The 20,740-nt window shown below is 43.2% G+C and overlaps 1 protein-coding gene across 1 annotated transcript; it reads right to left on the bottom strand.

The window, feature by feature from the left end:
- Positions 1 to 4,094: 4,094 nt before the first annotated feature.
- On the bottom strand, positions 4,095 to 20,272 carry slc35b3 (solute carrier family 35 member B3). Its single transcript, XM_083650927.1, has 10 exons — positions 20,071 to 20,272; positions 18,972 to 19,208; positions 18,717 to 18,838; positions 17,664 to 17,818; positions 12,258 to 12,365; positions 9,330 to 9,427; positions 9,009 to 9,101; positions 7,994 to 8,105; positions 6,454 to 6,523; positions 4,095 to 5,128 (listed from the first exon to the last, which is right to left on the bottom strand). Exons 2-10 carry the CDS (start codon positions 19,185 to 19,187, stop codon positions 4,978 to 4,980), a joined length of 1,125 nt encoding a protein of 374 aa, XP_083507053.1. The 5' UTR covers positions 19,188 to 19,208; positions 20,071 to 20,272; the 3' UTR covers positions 4,095 to 4,977.
- Positions 20,273 to 20,740: the final 468 nt, after the last annotated feature.

Here is a 20,740-nt window from a genome sequence, read left to right as displayed (position 1 = left end):
CAACCTATCTGAAGTAGACCGCATATTATATAGCAACCTGAAGTGGACCACATATTAGCAACCTGAAGTGGACCGCATATTATATAGTAACCTATCTGAAGTGGACCGCATATTATATAGCAACCTGATGTGGACCACATATTATATAGCAACCTATCTGAAGTGGACCGCATATTATAGCAACCTATCTGAAGTGGACCACATATTATATAGCAACCTATCTGAAGTGGACCCCATATTATATAGCAATCTATTTGAAGTGAACGGCATATTATATAGCAGCCTAACTGAAGTGGACCACATATTATATAGTAACCTATCTGAAGTAGACCGCATATTATATAGCAACCTGAAGTGGACCACATATTAGCAACCTGAAGTGGACCGCATATTATATAGTAACCTATCTGAAGTGGACCGCATATTATATAGCAACCTGAAGTGGACCACATATTATATAGCAACCTATCTGAAGTGGACCGCATATTATAGCAACCTATCTGAAGTGGACCACATATTATATAGCAACCTATCTGAAGTGGACCCCATATTATATAGCAATCTATTTGAAGTGAACGGCATATTATATAGCAGCCTAACTGAAGTGGACCACATATTATATAGTAACCTATCTGAAGTGGACCGCATATTATATAGCAACCTAACTGAAGTGGACCACATATTATATAGTAACCTATCTGAAGTGGACCGCATATTATATAGCAACCTGAAGTGGACCGCATATTATAGTAACCTATCTATATAATGGGGCGGCTGTGGCTCAGGAGGTAGAGCGCGTGGTGGCTCGATCCCCGGCTCCTCCAGTCCACATGTCGAAGCGTCCTTGGGCAAGACACTGAACCCCGAATTGCTCCCGATGGCTGTGCCAGCACCCTGCGTCGCTTTCGGTGTGTGAATGGGTGAATGTAGGCACATTGTAAAGCGCTTTGGATAAAAGCGCTTTATAAATGCAGTCATTTACCATATCTGAAGTGGACCACATATTATATAGCAACCTGAAGTGGACCACATATTATATAGCAACCTGAAGTGGACCACATATATAGCAGCCTATTTGCTGTGGTGATGAGTTCCGGACACCTCCCATTATTTATTAGGAAGGACCACGGCCAGGCGAAGGCAAGAGGCTGGCCCGCCCAGGTAAACAGCTGACATTAATAAAGACGCGGTGGATGGAGGGGTGGGAGAAAGCTGGGCGATGAGGGAGGAAGTAGGAAAAGAAAGGGGAGAAAGAAGGGAGACAGAAATGTGACAGTAGTAAGGGAGAAGAGGAAGACAGAAGGAGAAAGGGAAAAGATGGTCAAGGTGGACAGAGAGAGAGAGAGAGAGAGAGAGAGAGAGAGAGAGAGAGAGAGAGAGAGAGAGAGAGAGAGAGAGAGAGAGAGAGGCAATAAAGAAGACAGAGAGACTGGTTCTCTGGCTGCTGTTCCCTAGATGCTTACTGAGGGACTGGTGAGGAAAGAGGGTGCGCTCCATCATGCACTATCATCAGTGTGTAGGCCTATTTCTCTGCTAATATCAAGCATGACACTATCACCAGTGTGTAGGACTATTTCTCTGCTAATATCAAGCATGACAATTTCTTGAAAATATGTCCTTCATGTTTAAAGGGCCACTTTGATGATTTTCAACCAGCTTTGTATCATTACAAAATCGCTAGTAGCCTACCGTATGCAAATGAACCATGATTAAATTCCCTCCATCTTGCACACAGATTGTTGTGTGAAATCCTAGACCGATTCATAATTCATTATTGGAATTATGTATAGTCTTAAAATGCAATGCGTACAGTATTTTTTTATGATTAAAAAATAAAAAATAAAAATACACTATGAAAATTCCTATAATGTGTTGAAGAAAAAAAACACAAAGCGTTCTAACAGGGGTCAGCAGCCTCCTTTGTTAGCTGTATGTTCTCCTCCTGGTGCTAAAAGACAAATGATGTACTTTGCCTTGGGTCAACTGGGCTTTCCCATCTCATAATGACCTTTCAGGGAGCTGGAAGAGGAACGGCCGTTCCCACAGCGATGAAGAAGCACTGCATGCTGCATGCTGCACGTCAAAGCTACGTGTGTAACGTTAATGGAGAAGTAATGTTTTAAAGCTGCAAAGCGACGACCTCTCAACCGGCAATGGATGACTTCACAGTTCATCGATCATATAAAAACATTGTTTAGCGACGCGCCGTGCCTCAGAAAACATGGCCGACTGGATATATGCTTCCCCCTAGTTTGGCAGTGTGTGAAACCTGAATCTGCAGCCAAAGAGAAGGATGCATCCAAAGTCATTTTTTGTTTTCTATTGAGTTACGCGGTCCCAATCTGCGCAACACTTGCCACTTTGTTTTGGAAGAGAAACTTTGCAGTCCTCTGTGTGCATGTTGTGCTGCACTTTAGCTGCAAGCCAAGGGTTCCCCCGGAGGAGAGAGGCTCTCTGTCAGTTTGTCATCAGACACGAGCTGCCAGCTTTTATGAAATACCAAATTACTAATTGGCCCAGCGTTAGGTTTCCTGCCTGGAAGTGAGACTGTAATATCTGGGCCTCTATTAGGATCACAGGCAGAGCCACTCTCTGCCACCTCCCACTGAGCTGGCAAGTCGCTGTCATTTCACACTAAGCTATGGCAGTGAGTCAGGGACATGTACACACACACACACACACACACCGATCACCAAGGACAAAACAAAAGACATTTCAACACATGCCTACATCAATATTTCTTTTGTTGGGCCTTTCAATGGTTTGTAAGCAGTTAAATTCCAAGACTTATTCGACCAGAGTAAAACATGTATTTCCTAGTTTGGAAATTTCACTTTATTGTGCTTTCGTATGTATAGTAAAACATGTATTTCCTAGTTTGGAAATTTCACTATTTTCCAACAAAATAGCACATGGATGCAACACTTCCCGCAGCTGACGTGGACGTCCTGAATGCCCACGAACCCATAATTAATAGAAATCCATTGGGACATTGTTGTCTCACGTGTCTCCCTCCACAGGGAGGTCAGAGTTCAGCAGCGTGTTGGGATTCTTGCTCAAGGACACTTCACTGAGGTAGATGCTCGTCGACCCTGGAGCTTGAATCTGTGTCCTCCGGTTGAACGATGGTGTTTCCAACCACTTGGCCACCCTGTGACCTACTACAAGATTAGCTCAGAACAGACTAAAACAGTTGGAACTCTCGTTATGTGCTGACCCATTTCCTGTCTTAGTAGAGTTGAGGACAGAATCGGTTTTGGACTGGAAAACAGTGAGAACACGCGAACACTTCAAAGGTCCGTTAGAAAGTCATGATAACCGCGTTCTCCTTGTCACGACTAGTTCTGCACATCAAAAGGGCTTTGGTGCTAAACAGGCGCAGGAGTACGAGAAACAGTGACTAGCACTGGACAGGCGTGGATCTCCTGGGCGATGACTTATCTGTGCACTGGCCTGCATTGTACCTATTGAATCCAGATGTAGCGTCATGTCGTAACGCTGGAATATGATACTTTCCCAAGTGCAAAAGCAAAACACCTGCTATGCAACCACCTTCGCAGAGGATAAGACATTAATGCAGAAGTGTTACGGGCAGGAAAACCACCACAAAAAAACTATTATAGTCAATGAGAAAACAATTTAGTTTATCCACTCGAGAATACAAACTAATGCAAAAGCTCAACATAACGTGCTGAAATGATCCAAAAGAGGAAACTGTAGGGAGTCAGTAAAGACCCAGGTGTTAGCCTCATCACCATTATAAAACCTAGTAGTGAGAATGCAGACTGGCATTCATGTTAATGGCACACACAGATCCAAATGAATGGGACAGCCTAGGCACAGTGGATGCTGTTTATTTTCTGTCTAGCAGTGCTATCTTTTTTCACGACTCCTAATCAAACATGCCTAAGGCCACAGGATGGGTACACACACACACACACACACACACACACACACACAAACACACACACAAACACACGCACACGGAGCTTGGCAACATTTCAACTCTTCTCTCTAGCGGTGTAAGGGGCGAGAATAAGGGTTGGCTGGCGAGTCATGTACACACGCAGAGAAAAGGAATCAACTTGAAGATAAACCTCTCAGTTTGTTTTTAATGTAAAAAGAGCGATACCCTTTCACCCAAACAAATGGTTAGCAAATGATGGCAGTTGACATTGTTGATACACATCTGAGAAAACGCCACCGTATTTCCCAAAAATGTCACCATGACGATCACACACTTTTTCACGTTTTAGAGCACAATCAGATATAAATTACAATTAAACTATGAAAAAAAGCCACTTTTATCGAGACAATGATTGTGGAAAAAATAATTTTTCCCATTTATTTTTACTGGCACGTGTGGGGGAAAATGTCTTTTTATGAATATGTATTCTGTCCTTTTCATTTTGTTTTAGGAGGTGGGGCACACATTCATTTCAGACATGACAGATGAACATGTCGTTCTCTACCCCCTCAACCGTTTAAGTGTACTTAAGTCACTTCCAGTGCAAAACTGTGCGATTTGGTTAGCTAAGGCGCCGGCTTCCCTTTAGACAGTCTCATAGGTCCTTAGTGTTTGTGGGAATGTTTCTGTGTGGCATCGCTTTTCAAGAGTCTACCAGCCACTGATCCACTTCAAACAAGCTCATCGTTCCTTCACTTTTCTGCAGAGAATTCATGTGATTCCCTGGTTTTTACACCAGTGGTGTAATAGTCGATAAGGAGACAGGATACAGCGACCCCCATCACCGTCACGGCTGTGTTATGTGTCAACTGGTTGTGAGGCTGATTGGTGGGAATATCCTGTATACCCCGACCTTGGCTGCAGCGCTGGTTGTTCTCAATGTGGATGGGGATGAGGCTCACAGCTGGGGCACACTCTTCAGCGTATCCGCCGAGAACAGGCGGACGCCCTCGACATCTGAGGAGACGTACGCCCGCGTCGGACTCCGGCCGCACCCGTGGGCGCTGCTGCTATACGTTTTGCGATAGCAATCGGACTTTCTTTCCGGTCAGCAGCCAGCTCCTGAGGTCCTTGATTGAGGGCAGCTTCATCTTATCTCTGTTTTTACTGTAAACATTGAGGAAGATCCCGAAGAGCACCAGAAGGCCGGCCCAGATGTACCTGAGGAAGGAGAGATGGAGAGGTTAGAGGTTTTTAAAGGGGGTAGATAGAAATGGGAGTGGAGGGACATGATTGGAAAGAAGGGGAAGGGCATTAACGCAAATGTAAAAAGGGGGACAAAAATCTGTCACATCCTCCTCAAGCTGTTTTGATGTATTATTTCTTATTATCTCTATTATGTCTATAGGGGCGGCTGTAGCTCAGGAGGTAGAGTGGGTCGTCCACTAATCGCTTTGGATAAAGGAGGTCGGTAGTTCGATTCCCGGCTCCTCCAGTCTGCATGTCGAAGTGTCCTTGGGCAAGATACTGAACCCCAAATTGCTCCCGAAGGTGTGCCAGCACCCTGCGTGGTAGCCTGCCGCCATCGGTGTGTGAATGGGTGAATGTACCTACTGAGTGTAAAGCACTTTGGATAAAGGCGCTATATAAATGCAGGCCATGTATTATTTCTTCAGCAAATGTTGTATTGTTATTTTTGAGAAACAAAATGCATGGACATTTAAACCACTAAAATGCTAACAAAATCTAATTGCATATTGTGGTGTAAGCATGTATTTTCCTGTTGTTTTTGGAGATGTTTCTGTATACTGCAGTAAAGTACACACAGCAGTTCAGGCATTTTCAATATGAGCTGTATGAAGGAGAGAACAACGCCTTTACGGCATGCTAATATTACAGGATGTAAATGTTAGCTGTTACTGTCGCTATCGGTTTTCCTTTTTGACATCAATTCAACGACGCAATTAGCAATTACTGAATCAAATACGGTAAGTGCATTTTCATCTAATTAAATAATGATGGTAAATGAGCCAGGGTCGTTAAATGTTTGGTCACATTTGAACAGCACTTTTCAGAACAGAGTTAAAGAAGTGGCTCTGACAGTTACAATCTCTTTTGGTTTAAAGAGTGCAAACTGTAGTGAAATGATCCCCAGTCACTGGAGACGGAGAGCAGGGAGGCCTCTCTAAGGAACAGTCAATCCCACACCAGCACACAGCAGCTAGAGGAGAGGGAAGCTTGGCCAGATAGTCACACACACACTATTTTAAATCCACATTGTTTTTGTGCGTCTTGTGTGTGTATGTGGGAAGTAACGATGTCGAGACGTGGAAAAAACAGACCTTTTGACAGCATGGCAGAGTTAAAGGGCGAGCAAGAGAGTCAAATAGAGAGACGGAGCAAGAGTCAAGGTCTGAAAATGGACTGAGGACATGAACAGCACAGTGAGGGAAGGCAAATGTAGTCCCATACGTCGGGATGGGGGGTCAGGGGTCAGACGCAAACAAGAAGCAAACTGCAGGAAGTCAAAAGGAGAAGATACTTACTGAAAAGTAAAAGGCTTGGCGAAGAACATGAAGGAAAGTACGATCGTCATGGCCTTTCGCCCGGTGGTCACTGCAAAGGAGGAGTACACATTCATGGAAACACCATCCATACCACAGCTGGACTAGTTCATTGTCTTGAAAATAAACAGCTACAATACAAATAAATACAAGTAAATGAGACAGAGAGAGAGAGATGTGGCATCCAAACTGTATTTAAAGAGTTATGTTCAATCCTAAACACAAATTTGTATAACTGCACTAAGAATATTCAGGAAAGGGTTGATATTAGCTGCATACATTTTACTGTGAGATTAAAATCTGGTAAGACTGTGTTAATATAATAGGGTGTCTCACTTGAAAATGAAATAAAACAAGCTCGTCTGAAGAAGAGCAGTCACTCTGTTCGAAACGTTACTGCCAGTGCATTATAAGAAACTCACTTAATGGAGACCTTGCTCGTTTCATTTCATTTTCAAGTGTGTCTTCCTCCAGCTCTGCACCTGCCCGATTCAGCTGGGACGTGCCTGTTTTTAAACTTTTTTCAAATATAATAGGGTGTGACATCTGATTTTGGCAACTGTAGGAACAAATCTTTCTGAATTCAGAACTACACATTGGTCATCAAATCCATACCCCATATACCCAAATAATAAATACCCAATGTCCTCATGCAGATGATTAAAGTTTCAGGGTGCTTGACATTTTACACCATTTATATGGATGTGATTTACAATGCATAAATATGACAATGGGAAATGTTCACTGAAAACTTAAAGCAGAGATCGTTAATATTAGAGATACGGCACCGCAGGCTCTGCCGATTGTAAGAAATGGTGCTAGCAGGTCTCCTAAATGGTCATGTGGTCACCTCTCCCCTGACGTGTTGTGAGAGAGAGAGAGCCTGGTGACACGGGGTTAGTGCTGACCTAGCAAGCTAACTTCTCTTAAACTAGACATGGTGACTTCCCAAACTGCATAAAAGCCACACATATAAAGACAAAGCCGCTTGTTAGCTCAATATAGTTGTAACTAAGATATTCGATTTTTTTTTTTCACCACAGATTTAGCTACTACATCAATGAACTTCCCATGGAGCTTTAGCTAATCGTTCCCTGCTAACATGAGTTCCTGTTGCCAAATCTCATGAGAGTTTGTTGCTGAGATAGAGACAGGTCATGAACAAATCAAATTTTCTCCTGATCGGTCTCTCTGAAAAATGTAATTTTAGTGTCAGAATTTTCAGAAGATATGTGGATTCGGAAAAGGGGCCCAATATTTACTTTGATGACTATGGGGGTGAAAGAATTTGTCATAATCTGAGATCACGTTCACTCCTCCCATTGACTCCAATAGACTCAAGACAATGCCACAAGTCTCCTAAGTGGGCGTGGCCGTGGGAAACCATGGGCAAAACCCACGTGATACAAATACAGGAAGTGACTCAAAGTTGGGGTGTCTCGCTTTGATATCCCATTGTCTCTGCTTAAACCAAGAGAAGAGAGGACAGAAGAGAAGTGTCTGACTGAAGCATTGTTCTGACCTGTGACAGCCACCAGGGCGCCAAAGAGCTTGATCAAGGCCAGCACGAAGGAGATGCCAAAGTAACCCGTAAGAGAAAAGAAGAAGGCGTAACCGTATGTCGTCACTGGATGCTGGGAGGTGGGAGAGAGGAGAAACATGACTCAACACATTTTGTAAGACATCACTGGAATAAATCTGTGAATAACTGAATACGCTGCTAAATCATCAAATCGCCATATACGATGAATCAGCGTGACATCACAACAACAAAAGCGTACTTCCGGGTCCCACTGCAGCAAAAACTAGTATGAAATATACTGAAAGGCTGTGCCAAACAAACGTTAATATCTCAAAAACAAAAACTATACATCAAGTCACTTATATTTTGACATTCTGAGTGAAACCAGAAGTAGCTAAAGGGTCTGATGTATAATATACAGTATGTATGTACTGTTAAAGCTGTGTGAACTGAGGCAGTGTTAAAATGCGTGAATTTAGTAAAAAGTACAGCCTGCTAGTGAGTTCCTGCTTCATAGGTCCCATTATAAAGGTTGAAAAAAGTATAAAACATAAACTGCGATTTCTCAAAGAGTACAGAAGAAAAATTGAAGCTGAATTAAGGAGATAGAGTCCTAAAAGTAGTGACTCATTTAAAATGTGAATGGAGTGTCTAGCTTACAGTATGAAGGAGCAGTTAAGAGTTCAAAGAGGGCATGGTTTCACCATGAACTGCTGTTTCAAGCCAACGACAGTTGCAGCAGCCAATTCGTTTGTTTAAAACATGCTGATTCATCCTATAAATGACAGAAGCCAAAAAGCAGCAGCTGCCTGCCTGTCATATTTGAGGTTACACAGGAACGGCACCACACAAAAATGTCAAATATATATGATCAAATTAGTCATAATATCTGAAAAGAAGAGTGTTTTGTACAAGTGTTTTGTACAATGCACAAACAACCCCTGTGATAACAGTCTGTGGGCATCTGTGGTGAATTCCAGGAGTTTCTATTCTTATTCTGTTCAGGTGGACTCACCTCTGAGCAGAAGGCCACCGCTGGCCCCAGCCCGCCCACACAGAACAGCCCCGACAGTATGTAGACAAACCCAATGGAGTATGAGTACAGCACCTGGGAACGCAGACCCATATGACCAGTCAGTCACATGATCGCACACACAGGAACATCACAGCATACACAATAGTCTGGTTTTGATTACAGAGTCAAGAAGTGCTACACATTATGTATTCACCTCAAACATTATTTCAGTGTTTTGTGCATGCATCTAGTTGCCTATAGACTGTCACTGTATAGTTGGCCAAATATAATTGTAGTTTCAATTGGACAAACACAGGATACCATTTCAGAGTTGGAGCCATTATGGAGTTTCATGGCTTTCTCCTGCACATTTCCAATGGCGGCGTCTGCACACAGTGCCAGGGAGATGAGGAGGACACCTGTAGCAGACACACACACACACACACACACACACACACACACACACACACACACACACACACACACACACACACACACACACACACACACACACACACAGGATAATGCTGAAGAGATGTATTGTTTCAGGACAATAAGAAATTAACTCAACGCTAACAGAGGAATATCAGAACTATCAAATGTCTCATGTATTGATACAGATCTACAGTAGGCTTGGGTGGTATCTATTTTTTCATAACTTGGTATCTATTTGGTGGTATCTATTTTTTCATAACTTCCTATTTTTTCATAACTTCCTGACTTCATACCCCGGTATACGGTATTTGCTTTCATTATTGCTTTCATTCATTTTCCTGTTGGCTATGTTCCTGCTATAATACATTTATATATTTTATTTTTTCCCATCAATAAAAAAGGTTGCAACCTCTATGTTTCAGAAAACTTTATTTTGCATGCACAATGCTCACAAATGTCCTTAAATTATGAGAATGGCAATTAAACGTTATGGGTAGGCCTGTATGTAAAGTGGTCTTAAACCAGGGGTGTCAGACTCATATTAGGTAGAGGGCCGGATTTGTTCAACTGAGACCTCATGGGGGCCGGATTTTTTTTTATACTAAAAATCAATTCGACTCATTTACCCATTTACTTCACAAAAGAAATACTGCTCTTTCCATTTCTCTTGAAACTGCCTGCATTCCGTGTCAACCTTTCTCTTTTTCGACAGCATCTTGTTCAGGGGCGGACTGGGATCATAATTCAGGCCGGGCATTAGATACCAAGCAGGCCAGGCCGATACGGGCCGACGCGCATGCCGGCGTCGAAAAATTTGGGCCGTTTAAAGCTCAATTTGGGCCGTTTGAAGCCAGATTTGGGCCGTTTGAAGCCCAATTTGGGTCGTTTAAAGCCAGATTTGGGTCGTTTAAAGCCAGATTTGGGCCGTTTGAAGCCCAATTTGGGCCGTTTGAAGCCCAATTTGGGCCAAGTCCAAGTTTACAATGAGATGCACCCACTTTAACCCTGAATAAAGTAATAAAACCACTAGTAAACCAGTAGGCGGCGCCTGGCCTGCTGTTCAGTGAGTGGCCTGACTGTGGCCAGGCCAGGCCACCGGGCATTTGCCCGACGTGCCGGATTATGCAGTCCGCGCCTGATCTTGTTGATTCTTTTGTTTTTTGGTAGGTAGCTGAATGCGCGATTCAATTCCAGCGTGGCATCATGGCGGCTTTGTTTACACCTGATGACCTACTGACATACTTCCTTGTAGTGCAGGTTAATTAACTTATGAATGAACTCTTAGCTTGCTTATTAGCCCCACGTAGTTCATGATAATATGGTGCGAATTTAATAATAATAATAATAATTAAAAAAAAAAAAAAAAAAAAAAAAAAAACGTTTTTTTTTTTTTTTAATATTCCAAAACATCTCGCGGGCCGGATGAAACCTACCCGCGGGCCGGATCCGTATCTCTGACATCCCTGTCTTAAACAATATAGTGTTGATTGAAACACGCCTATTAATAAGGTAAAAAAAAGTAGCCTACAAATGGCATATAGAAAATAAAAATAAATTAATAAATATAAATATAAATATATATTAGGCATAGAGTCCAGCCGCCCCGGCACCTTCAGTGACCATTTTTCTCAGCTGTCAGCTCAGCTGCGCATGCGCACAGTGCTAGTGCTGCCTCTGCCTGTTCCACCAATAGAGACTATACCCTCTACTGACGTGCACTACAACATCACCTCAATGCAGCATCTCATTCTCCATAATTCAATTGAATAGAAAGAGGAGCATCTGTATTGAAAATCGTACCCCGGTATGATCTAAATACCCCGGTATACCGCCCAAGCCTAATCTACAGTATGTCTCATGTATTGATACAGATCTACAGTATTAGTCTCATGTATTGATACAGATCTACAGTATTAGGGCACGTTTCTCACACACACACACACACACACACACACACACACACACACACACACAGTTGCCTGATATCAGACTGAATTGTCAACTTGTTACACTCCATTAGACATTGCCTCCGCTCTAACTGATTTCCATGGGTGAGGGGCATTTGATTTTGCCTAACTAATCACTGGAGACTTGACAGCAGTTTGACATCAGCGCTAGTCCCGCCCATGGTGCTAATCGTTAGTCCTCCAGGCGCTCATTGGCCCCATCATTGTTCTATGGAGAAACAGCTGTTTCATGGCACCAGACCAGAAGCCGTCAACTCAGTGGAATGGGCAGATTCAAAGGAGTGGACTCAGGCAAGAGACACAGTCCTCATCTTTCAAATAAAGATTTCTATTGTTCATTCACACAAACATCTTGAGCAACCGGTTGCCCGAGGGCGAGGCCCATTCATTTTCTATGACAAGGCAAGATGTCTGATGTTGACTATAGACAGTTTTCATGGAATTGGGTTGGGAGGGAGGGAACAGTTTGGAACCTAACATAGGTCCTGTCAGTTATTGTACTAGCAATCAATCCAACAGGAAGTAAGCAGGGGGTAAATTTAGAATGTTTATGTTGTTGAGTTGAAACCGCCCGCAGTTCCTTATTTCTTGACGAGGAAACGTTGGCAACCGCTAAGATTTGGGGCAAAAGGGCTATCTATGGCCAATCACATACAGGCAATGCTATACATCTCAACATCGTTGCAACACTACTTGGGTGACTGCTACCAATCAGCTAGCTACCACAAATTGACCATGGGAATGTAGCAAGATGGTGTGGTTGGCTGCTTGTTATTCGAATGCAGAGATAGTATTACTCCATTTGTGTGAAACAGTGTGCTGCCTGTAGGATGTCGGGAGATATTACCTGTGACGTTGAAGGTGGGGGCCACTTTGCTGTCAGCTAGGGTAAACCAGATGAGTCCCAGGCTCATGCAGAGAGCAGCAGAGACATCAGCCAGGTTATAGCGTTTACCTGGGAAAAACACACAGCATTGAATCCTCCCCCAACTGCACTTATTCTGCATTTCTGAAACCAGAAATCCTACACTCCTTTTTCGAATTTTTACCGGTAAAAAATTCACAAACACATAAAAGGTAACCCAACCAAACTCATTCATTTCAGAGAGAGCCTCTCTCCTCAAGCACTGCTGCCAAAGAAAACTTCAAAAGATGCTTTATAAATAAAAACTTTTGAGGTTAGATAAAGGTAAAATATAACAACCAAAAAGAACAAAAAGTTTTATGAGCAGTCTTCAACATTGAAAGTTTCAGAGGTTGGGCACGCAACAATAACAAAAAATAATCAAATCAAATAAAAAATGAAAGAAAAAAACAGAGGGATGGATGAAGGAGTCTTTCCACAACAGGTTGACGGACGGATGCCTTGAGGATGACACCATGGTCGGCTTTGATTCTAGACTCGCCTTTGAAGGGCCTCACATCAGATGCTCTCACCCTCTTTCCCCTTTGCATCCTAAGTGAACGCAGTCTGTTTTCCTCTCTGCGGTCCGCACAGCACATCCCTCTCTATTACGAGAGATGGTGGAAGGCAAAGAAAGTGCACCAAACCTGTCTGACGGTGAGGACTCGGAATCTTGTGAAGGCCGCGGTGAGGATGAAAGGACAGACAGAACTAAGAGCAGAGAGACAGACAGAACCACTGACTGGGTTTTCACACCCAAAAACAACAGCCATGGATAAAAAGGAGGTACCGAAATTTGGACGGTGGTCATCACTTCAAATGAACGATGTGCACTGACTGGAATGAGATGTAAGACATGCTCTCTCCAAGTCAGTCTATCCTCCTGACTGACTGTTAGGGTCGACTCATTTTAAGTTCACTCAATTCAACGTGTAAACTAAAATTACAGTTCTCAATAGTAATGATGGGCTGTCTAATAAAGGGAGAAGTCATTCAGACACTGAAACTGAAACACTGAAACATTCAGAACGCTGCAGCCCGTCTGGTATTCAACCAACCCAAATTCTCTCATGTCACTCCCCTCTTCCGGGACCTTCACTGGCTTCCCATCTCGGCACGCATCAAATTCAAGACACTGGTACTGGCCTACAGGGCAGTACATCAGACAGCTCCTCTGTACCTGCAATCTATGGTCAGGTTCCAAACCTCTCACCGCTCCCTTCGCTCCTCCACTAGTGCAGGACGCCTCGCCCCTCCTTCGCTACGGGGGCTAAAAAGTCGCTCATCCCGATCGCGACTCTTCTCGTCCCTGGCACCTCAATGGTGGAATGAGCTTCCACCTCCAGTCAGGACGGCTGAATCACTGCCGAACTTTCGGAAAAGACTAAAGACACACCTTTTCATGCTCCAGCTGGAGTCAAAATTGGACACTAACAACCCCAGACACCTGTGGAGAGGGCTCCATGCTGCCACAGACTTCAAAGAGGTGAAACGACAGAACCCCAGCACGTCACCCACCCTACCAGACGAACTCAACGCGTTCTACGCTAGGTTCGACCCCTCTGCCAGAGCGCCTCCCCTCCTCCCCCCCCCATCACCCCACCAACCTCACCTCCTCACCACTGACCATCAGCATAGGAGCGCCCCAGGGGTGCGTCTCCAGCCCCTTCTGGTACGACCTCTACACCCACGACTGCGTGGGGACTCAAACTTCGAACACCATCGTGAAGTTTGCAGACGACACAGCGGTCGTGGGGCTGATCTCGGGGGGCGACGAGACGGCCTACAGAGAGGAGGTGGGGGCCCTGGAACAATGGTGCCAGGACAACCACCTCTCTCTGAACGTCTCCAAGACCAAGGAGATCATTGTAGACTACAGGAGGGGGGGGGGGGGGGGGGGGCACACACCCCCCAATCACCATCAACGGCACAGTGGTGGAAAGGGTGGACAGCTTCAAGTACCTGGGAGTCAACATCCACCAGGACCTGACTTGGGCCGGCCACACCGCCACTGTTGTCAAAAAGGCCCAACAGCGAATACATGGACTCAGGCGCCTGAAGAAATTTGGGCTAAGGCCAGAAATCCTTACGGACTTCTACAGAGGCACCATTGAAAGCCTGCTGACTGGCTGCTTCACCACCTGGTACGGGAACTGTACCACCATGGACCGCAGGGCGCTACGGAGAGTGAGACGCACGGCCCAGCACGTAACAGGATGTGAGTTGCCAGATCTGCATGAACTGTATAAACAGCGGTGCCTCAGGAGGTCCCTGAAGATCATCAAAGACACAAACCATCCCCACAACAGCCTGTTCCCCCTGCTACCCTCAGGGAGAAGATACAGGGTTCCAAAAGCACGCACAAATCGCTTGAGGAACAGTTTATTCCCGCAGGCCACGAGACTCCTTAACATACACAAATAGTGTAGTAGCCGTACTGTACCGTACTGTAGCTGCTACCATTACGTATGTCTAATGTTTAATTGTATGTTTAATAAGGAATATGCTATTTGCACCCGTATGTCAAATACGCCGAATTTAAAACGCAGAGTTTAATTGTATGTTTAATAAGGAATATGCTATTTGCACCTATATGTCAAATACGCTGAATTTAAAATGTTTAAGCACGGCTAAAGTATGCACAGGACATGTGCACCTATGTGCAGTGAATATGCCACTGTCTCTGACTTGTCTTATCACTATACTGCCTTATTGCTTGTTGTGTCTCTTGTTGTTTTTGCACTCATATGCCTACATCTGTACTATGTTGTAAACGGAGTCCACAGCACAAGAATTTCACACGTGATACTTGTACCATGGAGTGACAATAAAAATCTTGAATCTTGAATCTCTTGAATCCATCTGGGCCCTTCTTGAACTAACTTCTTTCTCTCTCTTTATTAAAAAAAAAAATAATAATAATAACTTTACCACTATTCCTTCAGATGTTGTAGTTGTCATAGACTGTGTTGCATAGTTGATTGCTCTATTGCTGACAAAAATGTGTTATTGTAAGTCGCTTTGGATAAAAGCGTCTGGCAAATGACGTAATGTAATGTATTAGGAAGAACAAATAAGCGCACCTCACTTCTCTGTCTCTAATAATTTGTCCATCATGCAAACACAGTGGGTCAGGCACAAAGCAAACACAGTGGGTCAGCATCAGGCACAAAGTAAAATCTGATAATCTGAAACTAGAGAGTGTTTGGGTTATCTTTTCTCTGCAATCCCAGCAAACCATAGAAAAATTTGGATTTGAGGAGACTGGATCAAACATTTCACTCAATCACACTGTGCTGAAAGCTTGGGCTTTATGATTAAATCGTTGGTAAATAATGTTAACACAGATGCAAACAGAGGTGTTGGTGTTTAATCTGCTCATCAGGAGAGTAAAAGCTGAATGAAAACAAATGTGCTCCAACTAGGGATGCACCGATATGAAAATTTTGGCCGATGCCGATAACCGATATTAACATTGCTGTTATGGCCGATAACCGATATTTACCGATGTCGATATGATCTGTATAAAACCAAATTTTTATGATCATCACATTTTGTACATACTGAAAAACACATGTTAACACTGAATTTGAAAAAGTTATGCATTTCTTTATTTGCAAAGCCTTTGGAAAAGCCCATAAATCATAGATTTACTGCATTATTTCATATCAATGTGAAGAATTTGGCTGATAATAATAACCGATATTAACATTGCAACATCTGACCGATACCGATATGACCGATATGTTAAAAAATGACCAACATCGGCCGATACCGATATGATTGCCGATATATCGTGCATCCCTAGCTCCAACACCCAACAGCTCCGTCACTCACACAGTCTCCAACTCCATTAAAATAGCTTTACATCTACTTTGTGTGCTATGCTTTGTTTCCTTGTGTGTGTGTTTGCATACTGATTAGTTAGAGGAGCTGACCTTGTATGAACACTCCTCCGATCATGACGGAGATGAGTTAGTTTGTCAGTATGGGTGTGTGTACTAGGAGCTGACCTTGTATAAACACTCCTCCGATCATGACGGAGATGAGTTAGTTTGTCAGTATGGGTGTGTGTAGGAGCTGACCTTGTATAAACACTCCTCCGATCATGATGGGGATGAGTTACCGTAAATTTCGGACTATAAGCCGCGGCTTTTTCCCCGTTTTTTGGCCCTGCGGCTTATCTATGGATTTTTTCAAAAAAAAAAAAAAAATCTCTCTTTTTTAGCACTCTTTCTAACTATAAATCCACTTCTGTTTTAATTTCCTCTCTTGCCCTCTTTTAACAACATAACATAACATAACACAACACAGGTGGTGTTGTGTTATGTTGTTTTGTTGAAATGTTAATAAATGGGAGCTTCCTCAAACAGCCATCTCTTTCCCGACAATCCCCTCTGTGCATGAACCCTTACATATGGTAATTAAACATTAAAACACAATTAAAAAAAAAAAAAAAAAACATTAAAACACCCGCGGCTTATAGTCCAGTGCGGCTTATATATGTAACAAACAGGCAATTTTGCTGCTGCGGCTTATACTCCGGTGCGCCTTATAGTGCGGAATTTACGGTAGTTTGTCAGTATGGGTGTGTGTACTAGGAGCTGACCTTGTATGAACACTCCTCCGATCATGACGGAGATGAGTTAGTTTGTCAGTATGGGTGTGTGTAGGAGCTGACCTTGTATAAACACTCCTCCGATCATGATGGGGATGAGTTACCGTAAATTTCGGACTATAAGCCGCGGCTTTTTCCCCGTTTTTTGGCCCTGCGGCTTATCTATGGATTTTTTCAAAAAAAAAAAAAAAATCTCTCTTTTTTAGCACTCTTTCTAACTATAAATCCACTTCTGTTTTAATTTCCTCTCTTGCCCTCTTTTAACAACATAACATAACATAACACAACACAGGTGGTGTTGTGTTATGTTGTTTTGTTGAAATGTTAATAAATGGGAGCTTCCTCAAACAGCCATCTCTTTCCCGACAATCCCCTCTGTGCATGAACCCTTACATATGGTAATTAAACATTAAAACACAATTAAAAAAAAAAAAAAAAAACATTAAAACACCCGCGGCTTATAGTCCAGTGCGGCTTATATATGTAACAAACAGGCAATTTTGCTGCTGCGGCTTATACTCCGGTGCGCCTTATAGTGCGGAATTTACGGTAGTTTGTCAGTATGGGTGTGTGTACTAGGAGCTGACCTTGTATGAACACTCCTCCGATCATGACGGAGATGAGTTAGTTTGTCAGTATGGGTGTGTGTAGGAGCTGACCTTGTATAAACACTCCTCCGATCATGACGGGGATGAGTTAGTTTGTCAGTATGGGTGTGTGTAGGAGCTGACCTTGTATAAACACTCCTCCGATCATGACGGGGATGAGTTTACAACACTTGAAGATGACCTGTGTGGGGTAGTTCAAGTAACCCAGAGAGGTATTGGACAGGCCCATGGTCCCCACTGTTAGAAATGCTATGATCATATAGGTCTTCCCCGGTATCCTGAAAAGACATGGGGAAAACAATTTAGTAGCAGATAAATAGTTTTCCATGTTGAAGAGCTGTGTTGCAAAGAAAAAGTTGTTCATCTTTGATTCTTAGATCCAGAAAAGCATCAACTATGTATATTTAATTTTTAATTAACCTTTATTTATACACGGGAGCATCACTGAGAGCAATGCTCTCTTTTTCAGGAGTGCCCTGTTACATACATTACATACATCATATACAGTACATACTACATTTACTAGGTTACATTACGATACTATGATACGATACGATACACTGCCCATCTTTCAACGAAGACTAAAAACACATCTTTTCAGGCTCCACCTGAGCCCATCTTGAACTAATATCTCTCTTTCTAAAAAAAATAATCCTTCTCAATCTACTTTCTACAGGTGCTACTCTATTCCTTCAAAAGTTGTAGCTGTCTTAGATTGTGTTGCAAAGTTGATTTCTCTACTGTTGACAAAATGTGATATTGTAAGTCAGTTTAGATAAAAGCATCTGCCAAATGACGCAATGTAATGTACTGCACAACACTGCATATCTTTAGACTGTGGGAGGAAACCAGAGCACCCGGAGGAAACCCACGCAAACACGAGGAGAACATGCAAACTCCACACAGAAATGACCGGGGTGGAGATTCGAACCCACAACCTTCTTGCTGTGAGGCGACAGTGCTAAACACTGAGCCACCGTGCTGCATATGGATGGTCATACATTTTTGACAAATAGCATCTTTACCCCAGGTTTAACAGCATCAAAATGTACTTACATGTTATCACAGTGCACGTGAGGTAGGGCATAGATGCAAACAAGTAACAATGACAAAGTTGCATCAACAAAAACAAAGAATAAATCATATGGCATAATCAGATAATTTTGTTAGCAGTACCTTCTGCGTTTGTCCTGTGTGAGTTGCAGCTCCACCAGTCCAAACATGGAGTAGAAGCCAAACTGGACCAAGGTGAGGTACCAACCAAAAGGCTTGAAACCTTCCACAGAAAATATCAGCTCCTGGGGAGGAGGAGAAACACAGATAAAGAAAAAGGCAGGCAGCGATAGGCTCAATGTCTATATGCTTCAACTTACTATTTTAAGATATATTACTGTCTGTGTGTGCATCTTTCAGATTGTTTCTCTGCTATACCTGCAGGTATCCATAGATGAGGTAAAAGACGAAGACTCCGGCCACACAGATGCAGAACTGCGTGGGGGCACTGAAGCTGCTCAGGTTGATGCCCAGGACCCTGAGCTCGTCCACAGACTTAATGTGGGGGGACATCACTTCAGTGGACGAGGGGATGGAGATTGAAATGTGCTTCCGCGAGCTGTTGTAGCCCATCAGACCAAACTTGGCACTCATACTGTCCGGGCCAGCTGGCGGCTGAGGAGGAGATAAGGACAAAAATGTGTAAATCATTATAATAACTGATTGTTCAGGTTGTCATTATTGGAAAGACGACTCCTACTATTCCTTCTAAAAGATGGTTGTTGTCGTCATCCTACTTTGTTCTTTTTTGTGTCATGGATCACATTCCACACATTCATTCTTTATTCCATTCAGGGTGTGGAGTTCAGGGTGTGGAGGTGGCGGTGAAAGGAGTATTGTCATAATTACAACATTCGGGGTAATGTCATTCATTACCTCTTGATACGAGGGGAAATGTAAGGAAACATAATAATTTACTGGCCCACTATACTCCTTCCTTCTGTCTAATCGGAACATCTGAACAAACCAAATTAATCCCGGATCACAAGCATTTTACCCCATTGAACATCCACCAAACGGTAGGCTGTGGGTTTGCCATGAGATGAGAATGTAAGATATCAAAGCCAAGTGTGAATAAAAGCTGATGAACTGTCATACACAGCAGGACAAAGTAGCTAACGCTAACGTTATAGGATCAAATACCAAGCTTATCCCTGTGTTCACTTGTGAGTATCAAATCATACGTTTTCATTCATGTGCTTATAGCGACGACAATTGCTAAGCAGCTCCGAGCTTGTTAGAGACAAAGCTCATAATTAGCTTGTTAAGCTAGTACAGCTATTAACAAGTATGATGACGTTAGCTAGGGGCTGCATGCTAACAAATTAAACAGAAGGTGGCATTTGACATGTTTACAAAGACTACGGCATCTAACCGGCGGTCATCATAGCGATGACAAATTATTGGTTTTGCTTTCCATGCCAAGTTTATCTGTTAGCGATAACGTTACCAACCAAGCTAGTGCTAACAAGGCTACCTTCAACAACACTTCCGGGTCCCTTTAGATCAGCTTATCCTCTTTCTAGAGGCGATCCCGGGGACGCTTCCTTCATCTAGCGTTCGCGCACAATTCAGAGGTTTTCATCTTTTCTTCTGGGCGGATGACAAACACAGAGAGAAGCACATTGAGAAACTTGCTAACCTGACTGCACTTTGCGGCTTGCTGCAATGGCAGCAGCCAACAACTTCCGCTCCGCCTCGACCTCTGACCTGTGTGGCCATTGGTCACGCACTGTAGCAGGTGGTGAAACACACCCAGGCACTTTAATTATTTCAAGCCCCGTTGATAACTCCCAAAGTTTGTTCATTCTTTAATAGTTCTGAAATTACTTTTCTTTAGTCCCGCCAGAGTAGTCTATGAAGTCGGCTGTCTCAAGCTAGTGCATGGTTAGTTTACGGGCGACATGCATGCTGTCTGTTTACCAACCACCAATTAAACCAAAAGAAGAAGCTAGCAGCAGGCTCCTCCAGTCTGTCTTACCTCGGGTGAAGGCTTCATCTTAAGTTTACTGATTCGTCAGATATCAAGAAAAGGAGGAATATTCATTGTCTTTACATGCATAAGGTAAGTTTCAGTAGCTGCCCACAGCATGTATAGTTCAAAGGAAAATAAGGAAAATGCAAATTATGCTGGTCAATCCGGTTTA

This window comes from Poromitra crassiceps (assembly GCF_964638095.1).
Source record: "Poromitra crassiceps genome assembly, chromosome: 2".
Lineage (NCBI taxonomy): Eukaryota > Metazoa > Chordata > Actinopteri > Beryciformes > Melamphaidae > Poromitra > Poromitra crassiceps.
Note: the sequence above shows the minus strand (reverse complement) of the source record. Positions and strands in the feature narration are given on the sequence as shown.